The following is a 25,300-nucleotide window of genomic DNA, read 5'->3' as shown; positions in this document are numbered from 1 at the left end:
GTTTGTGTACTTTCTCATTTTGTCATATAGCGTTTACATATCTGCTACTTTTGCCTGTCTGTTTTATTTCATGTCATACAGGTCAGTGACCTTGAGGAACTTAGATGCTGGGAAGCTAGTGCCAGCTGAGTCCTTGGTTTCCTCTTTCCTCATAGGGAAGGCCTACCAAGCAGAGGCCATGATAAGGCTAAATCCCATTAAGACAATGATTGGTACCTTCCCCAAGTGAAGTAATGTAATGAATAATATTTGGTACAAAGCAACAAAAATTGACCAAATAATGGTCTTTGTGGGTCAATTAGGACCCCGGGAATTTTCAGAATGCAGATTTAGGCCTAGTGACTGTCTGCTGGGCACAAGGTATAGGAAAGTCCTTTCTGAACAATGATGCTTCCTTTCCTTCTTGTTCAATTTCACACACAGAGGCTGCTTTTATTGGTGTGAAATTGAATTTGAGTTTAAAAGGGGAACATTCTTTCACTGTAATGAATTATTTTGACCCACTCAACAAAGAAAAATCGACCACAAGAGAGAAAGATGAACTAGAGAGAAAGGCAGTCTGAAGTGGACAGAGAGTAAGGCCATACCTGGACACACAGCACGTATTCTGGAGAATCCATGTGCTGGAAAACCACTGATGACCGAAGGATCCCATGAGGATCCAACACAAACTCCTCCTCTTCATTTCCCGACAAAATAGAGAATGAGAAGGGAGGCCCATTGTGAAAGGAGTCTCTGTCTGTCACCACCAGCTGCAAGATGCTGGTGCCCACTGGCTTATTTTCCTGTATAAAAGAGCATAGTAAAAAAGGAAGATAAAATTACACCTCTTTTCACATTAAAATAAAAACTCCCATCACTTCTGACTGAGAGTTTTGTGCTAGAAAGCCAGGCTTTCAGCTGAAGGGATTCCCTGTGATATTATCTTGCCTTTGAAAATGTACTGGCCTCTGCAAGTATCATATTTCCCATCTGTGGATGCCTCACCACTGCTCCCCCATGAGATGGTACTCCACAGGTGAGAACAGGCCCTTGTTTGAATGGGTTGTATGTTCCATAGATGGTGTGGGATACACCTTGTCCTGCATTGGCTTGCAGTGCTCCTGAAGAGCTCCTTCCAGCATTTGTGACTATGTTAGAAATTCTCCCAGGCTGAGAAAACATCACCCTGTTGGGATAAGAAGGCATTTCCTCACACTTATCACAATTCAGTTATGCGGAGGCCCAAGCAACACTGTCACACAATGTCACACATCAGACATTCTGTGGGGACATGCTGGCAATTTGCCAGTCAATACACAAAGGCATATGCCAGGTGGATCACACCCCCAAAACATAATTTTGCCTTGTGAGAGAAAGCAGGTAGAATATTTCTCAACTTGAGAATAAAGAGAAAAGTAATCTTTATTGAACTTTGTCAGAATAATTAGGAGCCCAGATGCTATTATGTAATCATTATTTTGAAAATCTCTCTACCTTTTTCCCCATATGGAAAAACAAAAACTCATTTTGGCTCCTTAGGTCAAAAGTTATCTTCATTTTGAAAGTGCTGAATTAAATTTGGTGTAGCTCAGGCATAGTTTCCTTTCCCCATTGTTTGGACTTTAGCATTATCCAACCTGCAGTGATCTGCAGTCAGCTGTTTTAGTTCAGGCTTCTCACAACATTGACTTAAGTGGGTCTGGTCACAGAAATGGTGACAGTGATCCACTGCAGTGTACAGTGCAGGCCCACTGAAGTCTTATGTGCTGAATTAGTCTTAATGAAAACCGTGTGTTGGAATTCAGAAGCAGTTCTGGGCTGCGGAAGGGAGGTACTTATTTTAAAGGAGCAAAAAAAGAGGATCTCAAAGACCCCATATTGGCTCCTTCTCTCAAGTACCTCTTGGTTGTCAAGAGCTAGACATGGTCTCCCTCTGGAGCCCATCATGAGACTGTCTCAGCTGAGAGAAGATTTACTATTTCACACTGACAACATACTTGGCACTGCAGAAAACAGGTTTATTGATTTGTTTGCTTGCTCTCTAAAGGCTGCTTCCTCCACAGAGAGAAGGAGAGAATGAGAATGTGTGCCCTCACCATCTGAGAAAGTAAGGTGTAAAATAATACAGGCAGGCCCAGCCTGTGGAGGGGGACACAGCCACCACTCACAGGCTGAGACTCTCATTCTTTCACTGCTGACTTCCTGTTGTGCATTTGAAAATAGTCTGTCAGGTTGATAGATACATGCTATAAAAGTGAATGTTAAGTAGGCAAGGCCCATTTCGTTTTGGGTGAAGCATACGGTGGTGGTGAGATGCAGAGAGTGAGCTTCCTGGTGGATGACAGTCATGGACACAGGAATCTGAGAGAAAGAAATGGAGGATGATGCAGGCCCTGGTGGAAGCAGCAGGGTGATCAATATACACAGCTGCTGCAAGAAGCATCAGAGGAGAGGAAAGCCAAAATTCTCCCAGGAAGGAATAGGATTGTGCTGACAAAGGGTTGGGGACAAAGTGGATGGCTGCTTGCTTAATGACTACCTCCAGGCCTGATTCCTGGACAGTTCAGTGGACTGGAAGCAGGAGAGGCCAGCTGTAAATGGCCAATTCAAAGTCTTCAAGGTTATCCCAAAGGAGTCTCAAGACTTGGCCCACTCTCATCTTTCCTTCTACCCACAAAGCCCTGGGTGATTCTGAGACCAAACTGGAATCAGAATACCTGTGCCAAGACATGCACATCAATTTCTGTCTACTCCAAGTCCTCCACAATATTCCTAGGATGGATTTACTGACCTTTCTAAAGTTGGGCTTCTAACTCCTAGAAATATTAGGAAGTAGAGGAAGCTCAGCTTCTGGTACTATGTTCATGAAATATCTTGTGAATAAAAAATAAATGGAAAAGAGATTTATTCTCTCTGAGAGCAGAATGCCAGCAGTATGTTACTTTATCTTGAAGTCTAATTTTAAAGAGCAGATGTATTTAAAGTGCCATACAAATTACTTATGGAAGATTAATTTTAATGAGTAGCAGCTCTTTCCTGATGACTAACCTCCCTTTGACTGATGAGATGGCTCATGTCAATCTCCTGCCTCATGTCAATTTCTGTCAGAAAAGCACAAGGTTGTTTAAAGATAGTTTGGCATTATGGAAAGAGAGTATTTTTTCAGGAAACAGACCCAAGTCAAATTCTGACTCTGCCACTCATCAACTGCATGATCTTGGATTAATGATTTAAGCCTTTAACTGTAAAGTGGGGGTCGAGCCACAATGGCACTTCACAGTCTGCTGTAGGGTTAGATTGTGTACATAAAGCATCTAACATTGAAAGAACCTGGTCCTTGAAACTTCTTACTAATATTTATTCATCAGTTATGACAGAAGAACCAGGCTCTTTTCATACCTTTTCTATGACTAGACAAGTAGATATTAACTAATAATAACAAAAATTCTAATGAGTGCTATGGTCTGAATGTCTTGTGTCCTCCTCAACTTCGTATGTTGATAGAGGATTCTCAATGAAACAGTTTTAAGTACCATAGCCATTGGGAGGGATTAGTGTTCTTATAAAAGAGGTCCAAGAGAACTTTTTAGCATTTTCAACCATTTGAGGACACAGCTAGATGTCAACATCTAGCAGAGACCAAATCCCCATCAGATATAGCACATGATGAAGTTTGATATTAGACTTCTCAGCCTCCAAAACTGTCAGCAATAAGCTTCTGTTGATCATAAATTACCCAGTCCAAGTTGTTTTGTTATGCATCCCTAACTCACTAAGACAATGAGTAAACCACATCAGAAGCCAGAGGCTGAATTCATATAGATAAGTGCTTGGCAGACAAGATCTGATTACCTGAATCACAGCAGTATAGTTGGCAGGAGTAAACACTGGACTGTTGTCATTCACATCAGAAATATCAATGTTGACAGTTGCAGTTGATGACATTGCAGGAATTCCACTATCTACTGCTTGGACAAGCAGGGAGTATCCAGACACCTGTTAAGTCACAAAGAGGTGATAAGAATGAGGGTAGTGGTTCCTTCCTTCTGTACACTCTTAGAGAAAATGCAGATTATGGCTGTGTTTTGTTAAAGATCAACTACCTTCACTTGGATTCTCTAGACCAGGGTTTCTCAAGCTCTTCACTCTTGGCATTTGGGGCTGAATAATTCTCTGTTGTTGGGATTAACTTATATGTTGCAGGATGTTTAGCAGCATCCCTTGCTTCTACCTACAAGGAGCCACTATCACCCTCTGCTCAGTTTTGACAACCAAATAATGTCTCTAAACACTCCCTATTGGACCAATGGCTCTGGGCCTTTGTTCAGCGTAACAGTTGTCACCACTGATCTCTCTTATTGCTTTGAATATTTCTGATGTCATGGGAATATATCATCCAGTGGATTCTATCTGCTTTTTTAGTATTATTATTATGATATTGGTTTTTATATTTCATTTTTTTTTTGAAGACATATTTTTCATCAAGAAAGACAATGTTCAGAAACTTAGTTTAACCTGAGACAGAAATTTTTTGGATTATCTTTCTGGCCTACATACCTTCAATGACCTTTTTGTATCTACTTGCCCATGGCTAAAGTTGCTCATGAAACCAATACTTATATGTATTTTTCTGTTCTTGCTATAGGAGGGACTGACATTCAAATGATCCAGAAAGATACATACTTACCATTTCTTTAAAATCTTCATCAATAACAAATTTTCAGAAGCTATTATTGGCAGAAAATTCTTTCAAAGTCTAACCCAAATACTACTTTGTGCTGTATTTTACCCCATTCCTCTTTACTCATCTTATTTAGAATGGAGAACCTTGCTCTTTATGCTCATGCAAGCCATGCCAATAATTCCAGTGAAAGGGTAGATATTGGACGGAAAGGGAGCTGACCTAAACTAGCTTACCCGTTCCCGGTCCAATTTCTTCTTAACCTTCACAAGTCCCACGACAGGATCCACAGCAAATTCATTGTCTCGATCTCCACTCACAATGGAAAAATGGATCTGTCCATTAGGCTGGCTGTCTATATCTTCTGCAATTAGCTTCATGGAAAACAAGCAAAACAAAAAAAGATTTGACTCCAGAGAGAAAAAGTTTATTTTTAGGGTCCTGTGTCTGACAGTCCTGGGAGCTCTGCTCACCACTACCAGTGATCAGATGCCTTAAATGGAAGAGATGATGGATTGACTAAGTAGGGCAGTACAAAGGCTGGAGCCCCATTTTATATTTTTGTTAATTTCCACTTGCTTATAGTCTGATGCTTATTAGGCTTGATTTTCCTCACATCTTAAGACAGTAAGAATGGAGCCCAAAGCTAACTGATGGGAATGTTTTCATAATTCCTCAATTCTGAAAAGAGTGGTATCTATTACTAAGTTGAACATTTTCTAAACTTACGCATCTCCACATAAGGAATACCAAGAAAGCTCCCCTTTATCACACAGCAAACATGCTATACATTGACTGCTAATCCAAACTGGTAATGTTGGGATTTACTTGCATGGACAGAGTCTTGTACTATTCAGGAGGGACAGAGAGCCTGGGAAGTCTACCTTTGATGTGTAAAGAATGAACTATCATCCAGAACAGGGCTGCAGCCACCCACAACCTGACACTGTAGGCACTAGAGAAGAGATGGATTGATGGATGAATGGATGGATGCACAGATGGATGGATGGAAGAGACCTGTCCAACTTAAAGTTCTGTAAGAGTGGTAAGAAAGGTACTCACTGTTTCCAAAATGTAATTTGTGGCCTAAGGAAACCTGAGTTCTAAGAATACATGGCTTATTCTTCTAATTCTAAGTGTTATTTCAAAAAATCCCTTCTCCAAAGGGCTCCTCTAAGAGTGAACAATCAATATCAAACTTACTCCCATTTATAGCTGCCCTACTCTGTGTCTATGTGTGTGGGTGGGTGGGTGGGAGGGATTTTACTTACTTTAGTCACCTAATCATTTTTTAAATTTTGAAATGATAAATTAGAATTGATATATTTATGGAACACAAAGTGATGTCATGATTAATGAAAACCATAGAGAAAAATTAAATGAAGCAAATTAATGTATCTATCACTTCAAATGTTTATTATTTTGTGTTGATTTTGAAATATACAATATACTATTTATTCATCACACTGTACAGTAGATCTCAAAAAGAAAGAATAGAATGACCTTCTATATATCTAATAACAACATCCAAATTCACAAATTAGTAGAAACTATCATTAAATTTTCATGACATAGTCTGTCTTGGTTTCTCGAAAAGTATACACTTCTTGTTGAAAAGAGATTATTAGTAACTTAGGCCTTGATATAAATTAATTTTTCAGATGCCTTCTAATATACAAACTGGAGAATGTATCACTGAAACACCCAGGTCTGACTGGCATTCTTGGAGACATAAAAGAGGAAGTTTGAAGAAAGTCCAATATGAACCTTGCTAACAACTTCACTAAAATGAGGATATGTAGTCTGAGACATCTAGACACCCCTGGTACCTACCAAAATGACAGAATCCCCCACCAAAGCATCTTCACTGATGACAGCACTGTAGATATCTTGGCTGAATTTAGGAGGGTTGTCATTCACATCTGTGAGGTTGATGCTGACAGTGGCCGCAGCACTGAGAGCTGGGGTTCCCCCATCTTTAGCTTCCACAACCAGGTAAAATCTTTTGCATAATTCATAGTCCAGGGCTTCAGAGACAGAAATACCTCCTTTGAACAAAAATGGGAAACTTTAGATTTGACTAAAGGTTGGTCATCTCTTCCACAATTGTGATAGTTTTAATATCAATGTGAGTCAAGAATTTTAATTATTCAGGATTTTACTTAATGCCTCCCTTGAAGAATTCCAGAAGTCTGATTAATGCTGACAGTTAAAACACTGCTGTACACCAAATACAATACTGAAGAACAAAAAATCCTTGTAAGTTTCTGTGACAGTTTTTGAATATTTTGACACAGCATGAAAATCTTTGCTCCTATATCTAGGGAGCAAGGATACAGACAAGCATCCCTAATAATTTTCTCCCGATTTCCTAACTCAAGAAGACTAAGAACGAGTTGAGATGTGTGGATGTGATTATATGACTGCTCCCTGTCAGCGTGCAGATTTAAGCTGAATTTACTTAGCCAAAAAGATGGTTTGACCAATGATAATGCATATACATAAAACTACTATGGCTCAAAGAGGGCAAAGATCTCTGGAAGCTTAAGGTATAAGTGACATAAAGCAAAAGGACCTACTTGGTAATCAGACAATTCAGTGGCCAAATATTAAGTTTGAGTTCAGTACCCACACTTAGAGACCAGAGATGATAATCTCACGTCACAGAGTTCATAAAATTAAGCAAGTAAAACAAAGAAAAGCAGCTAAATTTGGTGCCATCTCTAGGAAGAGCTCTGTGAATGCTACATCCCTCTTGTCTCAGCCCTTTTTGGTGAGATGACCCAGTCCTGTGTTCTATGATTGGTAGCTGGTCAGTGTATGGATGCAGAGCAGTTCTCAAGGGCATTCACTTTTCTCTGAACTGGAAACAGGACAGTGAGAAGGTCACAGCCATGCACAAAACAGGACTTGTCTACTTGCTAAGATTGCCAATAGGATCCTACCATTTCAGGTGAGAAACAGAAGTCATACCAATAACAAGAGCCCCTTTCTTCCCATAATTAAATTTTCTCAGCACTTGCCATCCCTAGTATTTTATTTTGCATCCTAGCCTTGTTATCTAGTGCCATATTTAAATAGTACTTAAACGTTTCCCCATGGTGTTTATATATAATGGCCATAACTAGACAGACAAAGGCTAACACATATTTAAATAAAGGAAACAGCACACATTTTAATTTGAAGTAATGACCTTAATAAACAGAGGTACTGCTGGGAGAAGCTACTAATGCAGTTCCTCCATCAATATTTCTACCTACTTATAATTAAGGGTGAGGATAGTATCTCCTGAATTTTTTGCATCTTCACAGTTAGTAGTGTTATAATATATCGAGGTTAGAATAGGCATTCCAGAGTTAAGAAGATCTGAGTTTAAATCCTGAATAATCTACATACTAACAGTGGACACCATGGGGAAAATCATGTAACATCTATGGACTTGTCTTTCCCAGTTGGAAAATGTGAGGAACATCTAAAGATTTAATAGGTATCTAGCATATTTGCCATGTTAAATAAATATGGCTAATTACGAAAGCTTCTTCTTTGTATGTACTGACCACCCAAGGGACAACGGATCTTCTTTGCCTCCTTGCTTAGCAGGTACATACTGCTTGAATGACGAGGGACATAGTTAGAAAGGGGGGATGTGAAAGACTCTTCTTATCTGCAAAATGGGAATCAATAAACAAATGAGAATATGCATGAAAGGGCTTTTAAATAGAAATCCAAACAGTAGGAAAATAAAGAATGACTATGTTTACTCTTCAAAGGATAGCCAAACTTCCTTCCTGAATTATGATTTTTATTTACCCAAAAAGAAAAAGACCAACAGCTCTCTTTTTGTTCTCTTGATGTCTAGGCAACTTATCCCTAGGTGATGCTAAACATTCCCCCCAGAGTTTGAAAAGAGTGTAGTGAGAAATGATGGTATTGCGACTAGGAGGAGTGAACAGGTTCAGGGGCAGTGCCATTTCCAATCACCTGATGGATTTACTTGGGAAGACCTAGGGGTCACTATGCAGATCACACTCAAGGTGTGCCTTGGCCAGTGACCAAAGAATGGTAGTGCAGGTGTGGACAGTAGCAAATGGAGGCTCATTTCCAGGAGTATTTCCCAACACATGCAATACAGTCCAAGTTAGGGGGAAAAATAGAAAAAAGAGAGATGCAAACAAATGCTTGTGGTTGGAATAGAAACACCGCTTTATCTCCACATTGAGGAAGCACAAGTGTGCTCCTAAGTCCTCCTGTGTACAAGTTTGGAAGTCAACTTGAGAGTCCAATATTTTCCAAGTAACCCCATAGCTAGAAGCTTGAAATTTAGCAGGAAGCAGTGGGCCGGGTTGTATTCTGGGTCTGCATGCAGATCCTTCCATCAGAACAGTTGCTTCTTCTATGAGGGAGGGAGGAGAAGGAAAAAGAGCCAACCAAGGATGGTAGTTTGAGTGTTGGGAGGAGAGGCAGGATATAGTGGAGCCTTGAATGCAGGTAGATTGCTATTACCCACCTGTCTTTGGATTGATCCTAAATTTTCCCTGTTCATTTCCAGACCGGATAAGATATGTAATTTCAGCATTTGTACCAATATCTTTGCTGGTGGCAAAAACAGCTAGGACTTGGGTGCCAGGAGAGGTGTCCTCAGGCACTGTCACCAGGTAGTCCCTCCTCTCAAACACAGGTGGGTTATCATTGATATCCAGGACAGTGATAGTGATGGTGGCAACAGAGGACAGGGACTGTCCAGGACTCTGGTCACTGGCTCTCACACTGATGTTGTAAGAAGACTGCTGTTCTCGGTCCAGTGGTTGCTCCAAGATGATGATGCCAGATATACTGTCAATGGAGAAGAAGCCATTGGCTGAAGCTGCCAGAGAGTATACCACCTTCCTGTTGATGCCTGTGGGAAACAACACAAGAATGTGAGTGGACAGCAACATGGTCAGGTGCTCTGCACTAAAACATTATAGCTTTGGTGACTTTTGAAAGGCTACTCAGAGGAAAATGGTCATTATAGAAACAGCTGTAGTCTCATAGAAATGTAAACTTCAGTTTGTAAAAAATACCCCATACAATTCAATTAAAAGCTAAAGAAATTGGAAAAATACTGTCAATAAATATCAGCATTAATTTGTTGTTCTTAATATATAACTTTACCCCAGATTCTTAAGAAAAATTCTGAGATACTAATAGATACATGGGTAAAGATGTACCACAGGGGGCCGGAGATTTAGCTCAGTGGTTTCGCTGCCTGCTGCGCAAGCACAAGGACCTGAGTTCGATCCCCAGTACCAAAAAAAAAAAAGATGTACCACAGAAAGAGAAATAGAAATTAATTAACCAATGAATTACTTCCATAAATACATAACTAGAATTTACCAGGCACTATTCTAAGTGCTAGAGCTTCTAGCAGTGGATGAGAGCCCAACATTTCTTAATAATATTTTTATATTTAGTGGGGTGATTGTTGTGAAGTGAAAACCATGGGGGTCTTTGAAAGGAGAGTACTGGGATGTGGCTTAGATAATAACAGGATGCCTCCAGTTGCTGGCTGACTGAAAGGAACCAGAGAGATGGCTCCATAACCTGCAGGAATAAGTGCATGTGACAATAGTGCCTTGAATATGGGTAATGGTGTGGAGAATGGTGAGAAGGGACTGGGTTCCACATCTCTGAGCACACAGGTGGTGAGAAGTGAGGGTATCTGGGGATGTATTCTAAAATCAAAGTGGTGACACAGGAATGATTTCTGGATGTAAAACTGGCAGGATATGGGATACTGGAGAAAGAAAGGCTTTCAGGAAGACTCTTAGGTTTGAGTTCAAACATCTTGAAAGAGGGTGTTACCACCAGCTGAGATGGAGCGTGCTGCAGAAGTACTAGATTTGGATTAAAGACCAGAAACCCCATTAAGATTAAGTTGGAGATGGCAATTTAATATTCAGTGGAGATGTCAAACATGAAGTTAGGCAGAGAAGGTTGAAGTTCAGAGAACAAACCCAAACTGGGGCTATAAATTTTAGGATCATCAGTGTACAGATACTCTCCAATGCCATAAGACTTGATGAGGTCATAATGGAGCACAGAGGAGAAAAAAGTGAACCTGGAGCACTCCATCAAGTAAGAGTTCAGTATTAGTCCAAAGGAGCTCTTCAGCCCTATGATTTCAAGAAATGTATTTGGTTACTCAAATATTATTTATCTAACATAAAACGTATCAACCAGAAAATATCCATCAACAACCAGAATATTACTGAATTACTGAACTGACATCTGGCTTGAAGGTTGTTTTTATTGGAGGATCTCAGCACTCCACAATGGTTTAGAAACCTCAAATTTGCTTTAGTCTTTATAATTTTTTTTTGTACCAGGGATCGAACTCAGGACCTTGTGCTTGCGAGGCAGGTGGTGGAACCACTGAGCTAAATCCCTGGCCCCAGTCATTACAATTTATAGAAAGGAAAATGCAACAGTTTTGTAGGAAAAATGGTAGCACCATTCTGACTATAAGTGTTCTTAATGAAGACAGTCATCAGTCAGAGGGCTGTAGTTATGATAACTATCTGGAAATAACTCTTGTGAATTATAAAACCTTTGGATATAAGATAAAGACTAATTGCATTTTGTCTATTATAACACCTCATCAAGAAGGTAGACATTTGCCAATAATAGGAGTTAAACATTTTCCTTCCCCAATATACAGTTTCCCTTAAGTCTAAATTCCCAGCAAACCAATAAAATCAGGTATCTGGAGGGGATGACATAAATTGCATTATGTGGTTTTAACCATAGGTCGACATGGAGATCTTGCTCTTGGTTCCATTCCAGAGAGTCCATTTTTTGCAAAGTTTCATCATTTACTTTTATTTCTCTTTCAGAACAATCACTTAGTGATATATAAATATCAGCCCTGATTTTATTTGTGCTAGGGTTGAAAATAAGAGGGTTTTCTTTTTCTCTTGCTGCTCTACAGCAGAGCTTTTAGGGATGCTTTCTGGCCATTTTTGGAGTAGCACAAGATTAAATTCTCTGACATAAGTTCTTAGGCTGAATACATGGAGGGTTGTAGAGGTGACTGAGCTTGCACTTGAAAAATAATAGCCTTTCCTGGGTGTCAGAAGAGTATGTGCCTTACAAGCTGCTTTGACTGATTCAGCAGTTTCAGGACACTGCTCAAAGTTATGAAGGTGCATTTATGGAAATATACATTGATTGACGTAAATATACAACATAGGTTTTCAAATCATACATATTCCCTACAGATTTGAATTGAATCCCAAAATATAGTAGACTATTCTTGCCAATAAGAAGAGCAAGCAGGAGAGTAGGAAATGCCTACAGGATCTTCTATCTGACTATGTTCTCACGACTGTAAAACCCATTTCACTGATGCATATTCCAAGGGTTGAGGAACTTTCCTGCTGCCACCAGCATTTTTAGTGAAGCCTGAGGGACACCAGACAAAGTCCTGTTTTCGTTAGGTTCCTTGCTTAGTCTGCTTGGGGGTTTTAGGATATCTGCATCTGAACAGTTAACTTCTTCAGGCCCAAATATTAGTTAATGAGGTAAGTGATTTCTGACTCAATGTTCTGAAACAATGTTGAGTTAGGAGAGGTAAGAAGTTGGATTGTATCCTGTCATGATCTGCAGCAGAAGTCCCCAAAAGAAGGAGCATTTAATAGCTGTGTGTGCTTGCTTCATTGGGACAGAGAGCTGAAGTCTAATGAAAAACATCACCTAGGTCCCCAGTCTGCAGCTTTCTCTTCTTCTTCCAGCCTTATTCAGAAGCACTTGGCAGCCCTCTGTCCCCGAAGGAAGAGATGCCCTGTTATCCAAGCTCCCTGCTCAGCAGGGCACCCCTGTTGTTGGAGTGCTGACTTTACAAGGCTGACATTAATCAGCCACACAAAGACCACAGCTCCCCTCCAGGCAGATTCTGTTAATTTAAACTCGTGACAGAGTTTTTCTGCTTTACCCCAGCAGAAAACCATCCCTCCTTCCAAGTTGCTGACCCACATTACCCCTCAGTTCCCATACATTTTGCTTCTGACAGTATCTTGGGCATTCCCATGAGGAAAAACTAGGGGATTTATTGTTCCCCTCACCTTTCTGTTACCAGTCAGACTGACATGAAAGCAAGACTAGAATAGTGGTGGTGGTGGTGGGGGTGAGCTATCCAAAGCAAAAACCTGCTAAACGACGTCACTTATGATTTGCTAGTTCTCAAGAAAATGCAAGACAAATTTAGAATATATTAAAACTCCAATTCAGGCACAATTGCAATGATTTCAATAATTTTTAGAAATAAAGTCAGATATGTAAATACAAATTCAGTAGCAATACTTCTGGTGAGTCTTCCCAGGCGATGTGGTACTGTTTTTGTTAAATGAATGCAGATCATGTCACTAAAGTGGAAACTTTCTATCCAAAGAGGTTTGATAAATGCAGTCCTTCAAATTGCCATCCTTTTGCTGCATAACCAGCAGAAAAGATGAACCCTAGTAAAAGACTTGCTTGTTAATTAGTCTAGTGCTCCCACTGCATGTCACAATGTGTTATATTAAAGTATAACATTAATCCATCATTTTGTGTCTGTGTTTTTAGAGGATGTAATTCTTTCCTCCAATTTAAGTCTAATTTAATGAGTGAGGATGGAGCTACTTAGCTTCTTAAAATGCTGAAATTCTGGGCTACCAAAAGAAGTTTGACTTTCATTATAAGTGAAGTTTTTGCACATTAACTATAGCAAATGGAGCAGGCAGCTCTTCAGAGAATTAAAATTAGGTAAAAAGTGAATGATTAAAATGCCTATTTGCTCAAAGGAAGTAATAGTGGCATTTCATAGAGTAGGTTTGGGGGAGAAAAACAGCACATAGAAATTTCTGGTAGGGAAGACTGTGAAATCCTGGCATGAATGGCCAAGGCATCTATATTTTCTGCTTTGGAAAGTTTCTAAATGGAGACTGTTTCTCTCAATTTGCCTAAATGGAAGAATGGACTTTTAGATATAGGACTATTTATACATAAAAGTCAAGGTTTAAAATGAAGGCTTTGTGGTCCAGTCTTGAAAGGCAGGATATCCTGCTTTGAATGCATGAGCTGAACAACTTACAAACATATATTTGGGCAAGATTTAACTTCACTGAGTCTTCATTGTTGGAATGGGACATGCCAGGTAAGGTGATATCTGAGATTTTCTTCCAGCATTATGATTCATTTTCAAGTTCAACAAATATAGCTCATCTCATTTCTGTTTCCAATGGACCTCCCCCATACTCCCACTGCTCATTAAATTGTTGGACCTGAGGCTAAATGGACCAGAATGAACAAAGCAAAAGTCCATATTAAGCTGTATTATGGTGAGTTATTGGAATCTGCTGGGTAAGAAGAAACTTAACACAGCAGACTCATACCATTCAGTTAATTATTCAGCAGCATTCACTCATATAGTTTATATATACAAAGTTTTATGCTACAGTAAGAAATAATCCTCAGTGCTGGGTTATGACCTAAGGATCTGACTCAATATCAGAATGACTTAGCTTTATATATGAGATTGTAAGAAGTATTTTTTCTTCTTTCTAAGATCTCCTTAAGCCTAAGGAGCTATCAAGAGCTAAATTACATGTTTTGTTTCATGTCTTATATTGGCAGCTGCTCTGACTCCCTCTCTGAAGGGCCTTGTTTGTGCCATTCACTTCTGTGTCCTCTGTCACCTGTACAGGAACTAGTCAGTAGGTGGCACCAAAAAAATGTGAGCAGTACTAAATTCTTATAATCTGGGCTGCCAAACCAGCCCCTCAGAGCACAGGAGGTGAGCTGCTCCCAGAGCCTAGGAGGAGGCTTCTGGTCCACCATACCACTGGCCTCAGTGCACAGGAGGTGAGCCATGCAGGCACCAGCAACACCCGCCCCCCCATCAAACTGAGAAGACACATAAACAAGTCTCAAAACCAGACTTCCAGATCACCTAAAGTAGCCCCAAAGGGAAAAGAGATGGAACAATCTGATATTCAACCACCTGGACTCCCTGAACTGGCAACAAAAGAGGATGTGGAAAAAAATGAAATCAGAAATAATTTCTCAGGTAACAGCAGAGATTGTGCTCATAGTGCAAGACATGATTAAAGAAATTTGGAGAAGACACAGATAAAAAATTGAGGAACTGAGGAACATGATGGAATCCCAACATAGGAAAAAAATGGAACACATAAAACACATACAAACAGATTTCCAGGAGATTAAAAACTCCATTGAAAGTTTATGCAGCAGAATGAGCCAATGTTGGGACAGAATTTCAGATATAGAAGATAAGATTGCAATTAGTGACCAGGAAAAGAAAACTTGCTTTAAAATAGTAAGGGACTACAAGGAATCAATCCAGCAGCTGCTAGATGATGAAAAGAAGAATAATATAAGACTGATCAGAGTCATTGAAGAAACAGGCGTGCAGACAACATAAAAAAACTGTTCACAGAAGTGATGGCAGAAAACTTCCCAAGAAGGGGAAAAACACTTGACATACAGATCAGTGAGGCATATGACTCTAACTAGACTTGATAAAAAAAAATGTACACAAAGACATATAGTTGATAAGATTCTGGAAATCCAACAGAAGAATAAAGTTCTACAAGCAATTAGAGAAAAGAAACAAATCACATACAAAGGAAAGCCCATCAGAATCACAGAAGACTTCTCAATGCAAACCCTCAAGACAAGAAGAGCTTGGAGTGATATATTCCAAGCCTTAAAGGAACACAGCCTCCAACCCAGATTGAGGTACCTTGCAAAACTATCTTTCAAAATTGATGGAGAAATAAGATACTTTCATGACAAAGAGCACCTTAGGAATTTCATGAATACCAAAGCAGCACTCCAAAAAGTTTTAGACAATATCCTAGGAAAAGACAATGAGGATCACAACCCAGGAAGCCCAGCAGAATGAGTTCATTGGGCACAACTAGAAATTAAATGCAAAGGGGGAGAATCCAACAAAAATAAAAGTCATGACAATGATAAGTCAATACGTATCAGTAATAGCCATCAACGCTAATGGTTTCAATTCACCAATCAAAAGAAATAGACTGGCAGAATGGGTCAAGAAGCAAAATCCAACAATATGCTGCATACAAGAAACACACTTAATTCAAAAAGAAGCTCAGAGCCTGAAAATTAAAGGGTGGAAAACAATACTCCATGTGACAGGAACCCCCCCAAAAAGGGCAGGAGTAGCTATCCTCTTTGCAGATCAAGTTTATTTCAAACCAAAATCTGAAACACTTCTGGTCCCAAGAATTTCAGATAAGGGATAGTCAACTTGTATGTACAAATCTATTGTGAACATGTGTTTTCATTCCTCTTAAGTAAACTTAAGAACAGGACTATTGGTTCTTAACAGGAATATAAGAAATTTCTATATTGTTTTCCAAAATAGTTTTATCATTTTACATTCACATTAGCAGTATTAGAAAGTTCTAATTGGCTCACACCTAAGCTGACATTTGTTCTTTTAAAACTTTTAACTTCATCTCTCTAATGAGTGTATAATACGATCTTGTTATTGTACTGATTAGTATTTTTCTGATTCTAGTGTTGCACACCTTTCCTTTTGCTGCACAGGCTATTTATCATCTTCTTGTGTCTACTTTTTAATTGGGTTGTCTATTAATGAGCTGTAAGGGTTCTTTGTATATATTCTGGTCATAGGTTATATGTATTATAAATATCTGTTTAAGGACTACTTTTTATTTTAACGATGTCATTTAAAGTTCTAAATTTTGGTGGAATCTCATTTATCAATTTCTTTCTTTTATACATCATGTTTTTTGTATCTTAGGAAATTCTTGCCTACCCTAAATTCATTAGCATTTCCCCTCATAATTTCTTCTTAAAGTTTTATAATTTTTGTCTTTCATATTTAGGTTTATAGATCCTTTCAAGTTATTTTTATGTATGGAAATAAAGGGTTGAGGTTAATTTTTTACATACAGATAACAGGTGTTCTAGTACCATTTGCTGAAAACACTATCTTTTCCTCTGCTCTTGAGATGAGCTTATGTTCTATAAAATGTTAATGTTAAATAATCTTTCAAAACTCAGTGGGCCATATATGTGTGGTTCTACTTCTAGATTCTCTGGTTTATTCCAATGATCTATATGTCTTTCCTTACACCAACACTGCCTTGATTACTGTAGCTTTAGAGGAAGTCTTAAAATTAGGTAATAAATGTCTTCCAACACTGTTTTTTTTCTTTTCTAGGTTCTTTGTACTCCTACATAACTTTCAAATTTCAATATCCAATTCTTCATTTATAGCAAGTATACATAGACCTGAATTTTTATATATACCTTGTGTTTTCTAATCCTGCTAAATTCAAATAAAAGTATTAGGGGCTCCTAGAGGTTTCTTAGTATTTTATCTGTAGATGATCATTTCATCTACATATAAAGATTTAACTTCTACCTTGACAATCCTATGCTATTTGATTCTTTTTATTGCCAGACTATTTTGGTTTGGGCCTATGTTTCAAAGTCCAATGGACAGATGAAGAGTAGGCATATCTGCACTTGTTCCCCACCTTATGGAGAAAGCATTGTATCTTTTCCATACATATATGGTGTTCTTGCTGGAAGTATGGAGTACATTTCTTATCTGTTGAGAAGGTTCTGTTCTACCTCTAGTCTTCTAATAGCTTTTACCAAGAATAGCTGTAGAATTTAGTACAATACTTTTTCTGCAACTAATGACAGGATCATATGGCTTTTTCCTTTCCTCTGTTAAAATAATGACTTACGGGGGTGGATCTTCCAATGCTGAACCAACACTGCCATCCCTATAATAAAACCACTTACTACCTATTGCCAGATCTGACTTCTAATAGTTTGTTTTATCCAGTTTTAATATTGGCACAATGTTGATTTCCTAAAATGAGGGGAGAAGTGTTCCTTCTTTTTTCTGCTTTAAATTTTTGATATAATTTATCAGTGAAAATGTATATGAGTCTGTTGTTGTCATATAGGTAGGTTTTCAAGCTAGGAATATACTTTCTTTAATAGGTGATATTTAAATTTTATGTTTCCTCCAGAGTCATTTTCATTAATTTGTCTTCCAAGGTACTTCTTAGAAGATGTCAAATTTATTTCAAAAAAGATTTTTGTAATATGCTTTCTATATCTTTTTAAATTCTGTAAAATCTGTGGTAATGTCCTCTAAATTTTGATATTATAATTAAAACAATGTATAATTGATATTGTGTATAGGAAGAAAAGGTCTAAAGGAGCAGGGGAAGTGGGAGGGGTAGGGGAAAGGAAAGAAGGGAAAAGAAAAAATATGAGAAAAGAAAAAAATGGAAACAAAGTCTCTGCTAATAGGGAAGGGTGGAGCGGGTGAAGGGAGGGCAGGGGAAGGGGAAAAAATAAGAACCAAGATACATCATGTAAGGTACAAGATTCCAATGATGAATGTAACTGTATTTTATACCTAAAGTGTACCAATAAACTTAATGGAAAACAAAATAAATTCTTATAAATCACCTTTCATAAAGGGATTTGAATTTATATGGTGCAGGTAAATGGAGAAGAAATAATTTCAACAAGTTTTATATAAATTTTATTGAGATATCATAATTTAAATATACTAGTATGAACACATCTTAAGGGTCCAGATCATAAGTTTTAGCAAATATTTACCCTTATGAAACCGCTTCACTCACTGAGATGTAGAACATTTCAGTCATCTTTTAAGGACATTTGTGTCACTGCAGTCATTTCTCTGACCCTCCATTCCCCAGGTGATTTTGAACCAGCATTTTCTCCTGTCTTTATTGATCAGTGCTTTAAATACCACATATATGTTTAGTTTTCACAGTCTTTATGACTCGCACTTCATGACTAAGTCATACTTTTATTTAAACGGAAGGATTATCCTTCAAAGAAAAATGATAAACAAAAGGATATTGAATATGTCATTGCATTCCTTTTGCTACAGCTTTATCCTTAAAAGACACTGTTTCTTTTCAGAGTGGAAGATTTCTGTCTCTCTCACAATGCTCAAGCAATGACCTTTCTATTTAATAAGGATTGGCCAAGTGCCACTTGTTCGTTTGAGCACTCTTGGTACTAAGTTAGGGGTAAGGGAGGCTAGAGACATAATCCCAACCCCAGAGTTTAGTATCTTAATGAGGAATTACTTAAACCAGATAGTTCAGAGTGCATCTCTTCCTTACAAATCTTACATGGTAAACTTTCTGAAACTCTGGATCCAGGCCTTCCCCAGCCACTCAAAATAGTTACTGCTATGGCTATTTTATGGCTATATGACTATGGCTAAATAGTCACCCAAACCCCTGCTGAAATTTAATCCCAATTGTGAGATATTAAGAAGTGAGCCTTTTAAGATAATGAGTCATGAGAACTCTGCTCTCATAAATGGATTCATCCATTTATGGGCTAATGAATTAAGGGTTAATGGGTTATCTTGAAAACAGATCTATTATAAAAACCAACTTATTTTTGCCTCTTGTATGTACTTTTCTTGCCATATGATGCTCTACCCTGTTGTGGGACTCTGTAGAGTCCCCATCAACAAGAAGACCTTCACTCAGTGTAGTCCCTTGACCTCCCAGTCTCAAGAAGCATGAGCTGAATGAAAAGTACCCAGTCAGTATATTCAATTACAGAAACAGGAAATAGGATAAGATAGTCACTGACTTCTTCCTTATGGATGGAAATAAAAACTTTTGAGAATGTTGTTTTAGTCCTTTATAGTCCCAACTCACCCTTCCAGTCATCTTCTGCTCCTCCTCCTGTGTTCTGTCTACTCCAATTATACCCAAACACACCATGCATGTTAATTTTTCCAGGTCTGACTCAGTACGGTCCCTTTCTTCCTTCTCTGGTCAAACTTCTTTTTTTAAATTAATTTTATCGGTACATTTTAGGTATACAATATAATGACATTCATCACTGGAAATTTGTACCTTTACATAATCTCTCCTGGTTCTTATGTTTTCCCCATTCCCCTGCCCTCCCTTCAACACCTTCATCCATCCCTATTTACAAAGACTTTGTTTCAATTTTTTCATTTTCTCATATTAATTCCATTCCCTTATTTCCTTTCCTCACCCCTCACACTTCCCCTTCCCCTTTGCCCCTTTTCTTCCTATTTCACATTATCTATTATACCTTTTAGTCCTTATTTACACTTTCAGTTTCTCACACTAGAGAAACTATTTGCTAATTACACGTGTATCTTATTTCTTACTCTTAAGAGGACAGCCTCAGTGTGCATCCATCTAGCTATAAATGTCTCGACTTTCTCACTCTTTATGGCTGAATAGTACTCCATTTTGTTTTTTAAAAACCCCACATCTTCTTTATCCAAACACCAGTTGATGGGCACTTACACTGTTTCCAAGTTTTAGCTATTACAAATTGTGCTGCTATGAATATAGGTGCACATACAGCACTGTGGTATGATTCTTGTAATTCTTTGGGGAAGATATCCAGCAGGGGAATAGCGGGGTCAAATGGAACTTCCAGTCCTAGTTCCTTGAGGTATCTCCATACTGATTTCCACAGTGGTTGCACCAGTCTACACTCCCACCACCACTGGAGCAGGGTTCCTCTTTCCCCACAGCCCTGCCAACATTTGTTATTGGTTGATTTCATGATAGCAGCCATTCTTTCTGGAGTGAAGTGGAATCTCAGTGTTGTTTTCATTTGCATCTCTTGAATGACCAGTGATGTTGAACATTTTTTCATGTATTTATTTGCTATTTCTACTTCTTTGTCTGAGAAATGTCTGTTCATTTCAGATGCCCATTTTCAGATTGGGTCTTTAAATTTGGGAGGTCTGATCTTTTTAAGTTCTTTATAGATTCGAGATAGTAGACCTTTGTCTGAGGAAGAGCAGGTGAAGATTTTTTCCCACATTGTGGGTTGTCTCTTCACACTGCTGGTGGTTTCTCTTGCTGTGCAGAAGCCTTATAATGAGAAGAGGTCCCACTTGTTGATTGTTTGTGCTAGTTCACAGGCAACTGAGGTTTTGTTCATGAAATCTTTTCCTACACCGATGTCTTCAAGAGTTTTACCTAACCTCTGTTTCAGGCGGTTTGGAGTTTCTGTCCTAATATTTAGAACTTTCATCCATTTTGATTTTAGTTTAGTGCATGGTGAGAGATCCAGGTCTAGTTTTAATTTTTGGCAAGTTGAAACCCAATTTTTCCAGCACCATTTATTAAAGAGGCAATCTTTTCTTCAGTGAGGATATTTGGCTCCTTTGTCAAAGATGAGGTGGCTAAGTGTGTCTGGAGTTGTTTCTGCATCTTCTAATCTGTTCCACTGGTCCTCAGGTCTGTTTCTTTACCAGTACCATGCTGTTTTTTTCTTTTTTATCACAGTAGCTTTGTAGTATAGTTTCAGGTTGGTAGTTGTGATATCCCCTACCATGTCTCTGTTGCCTAGAATTGCTTTTGCTATTCTAGGTGTCTTTTTGTTCCAAATGAATTTTTGGATTATTTTCTCAAGGTCCATGAAGTATGCTGCTGGGATCTCAATTTTAATTGCATTGAATCTATACAGCAGTTTTGGAAGTATGGCCATTTTCACTATGTTGATTCTTCCTACCCAGGAGCAGGGGATGTCTGTCCATTTTCTGATATCATCCTCAATCTCTCTTTTCAGAGTGCTATAGTTTTCAGAGAAGTCTTTGATTTCTTTCATTAGGTTGATTCCTAGGTATTTCAGTTTTTTGGATACTGTTGTGAAAGGAATTGTTTGCCCTATTTCTCTCTCAGTGAGTCTGTTTTTCATATAGAGGAATGATATTGATGTTTGTGTGTTGACCTTGTATCCAGCTACTTGACTGAATTTGGTTAAGTCTAGAAGACTTTTGATGGTGTTCCTGGGATTGTCTATATAGAGTATCATGTCATCTGCAAATAATGACAATTTGACCTTTTCATTTTCTATTGTTATTCCTTTTATTTCTTTCTCTTGTCTAATTGCTGTGGCTAATGTTTCCAAGACTATATTGAACTAGAGTTGTGATAGTGGACATTCTTGTCTTGTTCCTGATTTAGTGTGAAGGATTTCAATTTTTGACCATTTAGTATGATATTGGCTGTTGGTTTTTCATAGATGGCTTTTATCAGATTGAGGCAGAGACCATCTATTCCAATTTTTTGTAGGGTTTTTATCATAAATGCGTTTTGGATTTTGTCAGATGCTTTTTCTGCATCTATTGAGATGATCATATGGTTTTTGTCCTTGGCTCTATTGATATAGTGCTAATTACATTTATTGACTTGCATATGTTGAACCATCCCTGAATCTCACTTGGTCAGGATCTATGATCTTCTTGATGATCTTCTGCATTCTAGTTGCCAGTATCTTATTAAGGATTTTTGTATCAATGTTCATTAGTCAGATTGGTCTATAGTTCTTTTTTCGGTTACATCTTTCTCTACTTTGGGGATCAAGGTGATGCTTGCTTTCAGGAATGAATTTGGAAGTATTGCTTCCTTTTCAATCTCATTGAAGAGTTTAAACAGTAGTGGCACTAGTTCCTCTCTAAAGGTCTTGTAGAATTCGGCAGTGAAGTCATCAGGACCTGGGCTTTTCCTAGGTGGTGATTTTTAATTACATTTTCAATTTCATTGATTGATATTGGGTTGTTTAGAATTTTTAGGTCTTCTTCTTTCAACTTTGATCATTCATATGTGGCTAGGAATCAGTCCATTTCTTCTGTATTTTCCATCTTATTGGCCAATCAGTTTTCGAAGTAGGTACTGATGATCCTGTGGAATTCTGCTGTGTCCATCGTAATTTCATATTTTTCATTCCTAATTGCATGATTTGGGTCTTTTCTTTCCTTTATCTGATAAGGTTGGCTAAGGGTTTGTCAATTTTGTTTATTCTTTCGAAGCACCAACTCTTGCCTTCATTGATTTTTGGTATCATTCTCTTAGTTTACATTGAATTGATTTCTGCTATGATCTTTATAATTCCCTCCCTTGTTTGAGCTTTCGGTTTGTCCTGCTCTTCTTTTTCTAGAAGCTTGAGGTTCAGCATCAGGTTGTTTAATTGGGATTGCTCTGTTTTCCTAATATGAGTATTCACTGCTATGAATTTCCCTCATAAGACTGCTTTCATTGTGTCCCATAGATTCAATATGTTGTATTGTCATTGTCATTTAATTGTAGGAACTCTCTGATTTCTTCTTTAATTTCCTCTGTGACCCATTGGTTATTCAGAAGTGTGTTGTTCAATTTCTATGTGTTCATGAAATTCTTGCAGTTTGTTTTGCTCTTAATCTCCAATTTCATCATACTATGGTCTGATAATATACAGGGGATAACTTCAATTCCTTTTCAGTTACTTAAACATGTTCTATAAGTGAGTATGTGGTCTCTTTTGGAGAACAACCCATGTGCAGCTGAAAAGAAAGTGTATTCTGATTTTGTGGGGTGGAACACTCTGTAAACATCTGTTAAGTTCATTTGTTCAAGAGTTTGACTGAGTTCTAGTATTTTGTTCTTATTTTTTGTCTCGTTGGTCTGTTTGTGACAGTGGGGTATTGAGATCCCCCACTACTACTATATTAGTGCTTATTTGATTTTTTCATGTCAGTTAGTATTTGTTTTATAAAGTTGGGCACTCTAGTGTTTGGTTCATATATGTTTATGATTCTCATCTCTTCCTGTTGGATTGTTCCCTTTACAAGGATATAGTGTCTTTCTTTGTCTTAATGAGTGTTGGTTTGAAATCCACTTGATCTGCAAAGAGGATAGCTACTCTTGGTTTTGGGGGGTTTCCTGTCACATGTAGTATTGTTTTCCACCCTTAAACTTTCACACTGTGAGTTCCTTTTTGAATTAAGTGTGTTTCTTATATGCAGCATATTGTTGGATCTTGCTTCTTGATCCATTCTGCTAGTCTATTTCTTTTGATTGGTGAATTGAGACCATTAACATTGATGGTTATAAATGATACGTATTGATTTATCATTGTCATGACTTTTATTTTTGTTGGATTCTCCCCCTTTGTGTTTAATTTCTTGTTGTGCCCAAGGATTCATTCTGCTGGGCTTCCTGGGGTTGTGATCCTCATTGTGTTTTACTAGGATATTGTCTAAAATTTTTTGGAGTGCTTGTTTGGTATTCATGAAGTTGCTAATGTGCTTTTTGTCATGAAAGTATCTTATTTCTCCATCAGTTTTGAAAGATAGTTTTGCAGGGTACATCAATCTGAGTTGGAGGCTGTTTTACTTTGGGGCTTGGAATACATCACTCCAGGCTCTTCTTGCCTTGAGGTTTTGTGTTGAGAAGTCTGCTGTGATTCTGATGGGCTTTCCTTTGTATGTATTTTGTTTCTTTTCTCTAACTGCTTGAGAATTTTGTTTTTCTGTCATGTTTCTGGAATCTTCACTATTATATGCCCATGTGTAGATTTTTTTTTGATCAAGGCTAGTTGGAGTCCTATATGCTTCACTTATCTGTATGTCAAGTTCTTTTCCTCTGCTTGGGAAGCTTTCTGCCATCACTTCTGTGAACATTTTTTTTTTTTTATGTCATCTGCACTCTCTCCTGTTTCTTCATTGACTCCAATCAGTCTTATGTTATTCTTCTTTGCATCATCTAGCAGCTGCTGGATTGATTTTTCACAGTCCCTTACTATTTTAAAGAAATTTTTCTTTTCTTGGTTGCTAATTGTAATCCTATCTTCTATATCTGAAATTCTATCCTTGCATCACTCATTCTGCTGAGTAAACTTTCGATGGAGCTTTTAATCTTCTGGAAATCTATTTGCATCTGTTTTATGGATTCCATTTGTTTTCTATGTTGGGATTCCATCATGTTCCTCAGTTTGTCTATTTTTTTAATCTGTGGCCTCTCTAGATTTATTAATCATGTTTTGTACTATGGGCACAATCTCTGCTGTTATGTGAGAAAGTATTTCTGATTTCACTTTTTCCAGATCCTCTGTTTTGTTTTGTTTTTTTGTCCTGAACTTCAGGGAGTCCACATGGTTGAGTATCAGATTGTTCCATCCTGTTTCCCTTTGGAGTTGCTTTAGGTGATCTGGAGTCTGTTTTTGAGACTTGTTTATGTGCCTTCTCATTTCACAAGAGCAGAAGGAGAGTTGTGTGCTGCTGGTGCCTTGTGGCTCACCTCCACTGGGGGTGGTTGCATTTCTCAGTGCTGGGGTGGTGGTAAGCTGACCCAGAAGGCTCCTCCTCAGTGCTGGGGATGGCTCTGCTCCTTGGCCTCTTGTCAAATTTCTATGTGCTCTTTGCAGACTCTCCTCTGGAAAAGCTTCCTTACTTAATTTATCCAGTTACTTCCTCCTCTGTGTTCTTTAATATTATTCTGGCCTCTACTTTTGCACTGCTATTAGTTATATATGTCCTCTCTCCCACTACTAACACAACTTTTGGATGGAGGGACTATGTCATGCATTTTTGTGTCTCATTATTAAGCATAGAGCCTGGCACACAGAAAGCAATTAATGTTGAACTGCAGGTGAAACAACCAGTGGACCAAAGCAAGTATAAGGCCATGCTGATGCAATAAAGCATGTACTACACACATGTGCCTGCTGCAAATGTATACTTTAAGGGGCTCCAAAGATGTGAAGAAT

At 38.2% G+C, this 25,300-nt stretch overlaps 1 protein-coding gene across 7 annotated transcripts in view; it reads right to left on the bottom strand.

The window, feature by feature from the left end:
• The window catches only part of Fat3 (FAT atypical cadherin 3), a 651,224-nt gene that overhangs the window by 48,755 nt on the left and 577,169 nt on the right, over positions 1–25,300 (bottom strand). For all 7 annotated transcript variants that reach the window (XM_013069628.3, XM_013069629.3, XM_004838019.3 and 4 more), the window contains 5 exons: positions 9,171–9,560; positions 6,497–6,711; positions 4,900–5,037; positions 3,835–3,978; positions 588–785 (listed from right to left, as the gene is read on the bottom strand). In XM_013069628.3, the coding sequence (XP_012925082.2) occupies positions 588–785; positions 3,835–3,978; positions 4,900–5,037; positions 6,497–6,711; positions 9,171–9,560 (1,085 nt within the window). The remainder of the gene's footprint in view (positions 1–587; positions 786–3,834; positions 3,979–4,899; positions 5,038–6,496; positions 6,712–9,170; positions 9,561–25,300) is intronic.

The sequence above is a fragment of the Heterocephalus glaber genome, unplaced genomic scaffold (genome assembly GCF_053883595.1).
Source record: "Heterocephalus glaber isolate CG9 unplaced genomic scaffold, H.glaber_assembly_v1.0 deba00001429, whole genome shotgun sequence".
In the NCBI taxonomy this organism is placed as follows: Eukaryota; Metazoa; Chordata; class Mammalia; order Rodentia; family Bathyergidae; genus Heterocephalus; species Heterocephalus glaber.
This window is presented reverse-complemented; position numbering and strand designations above follow the sequence as displayed.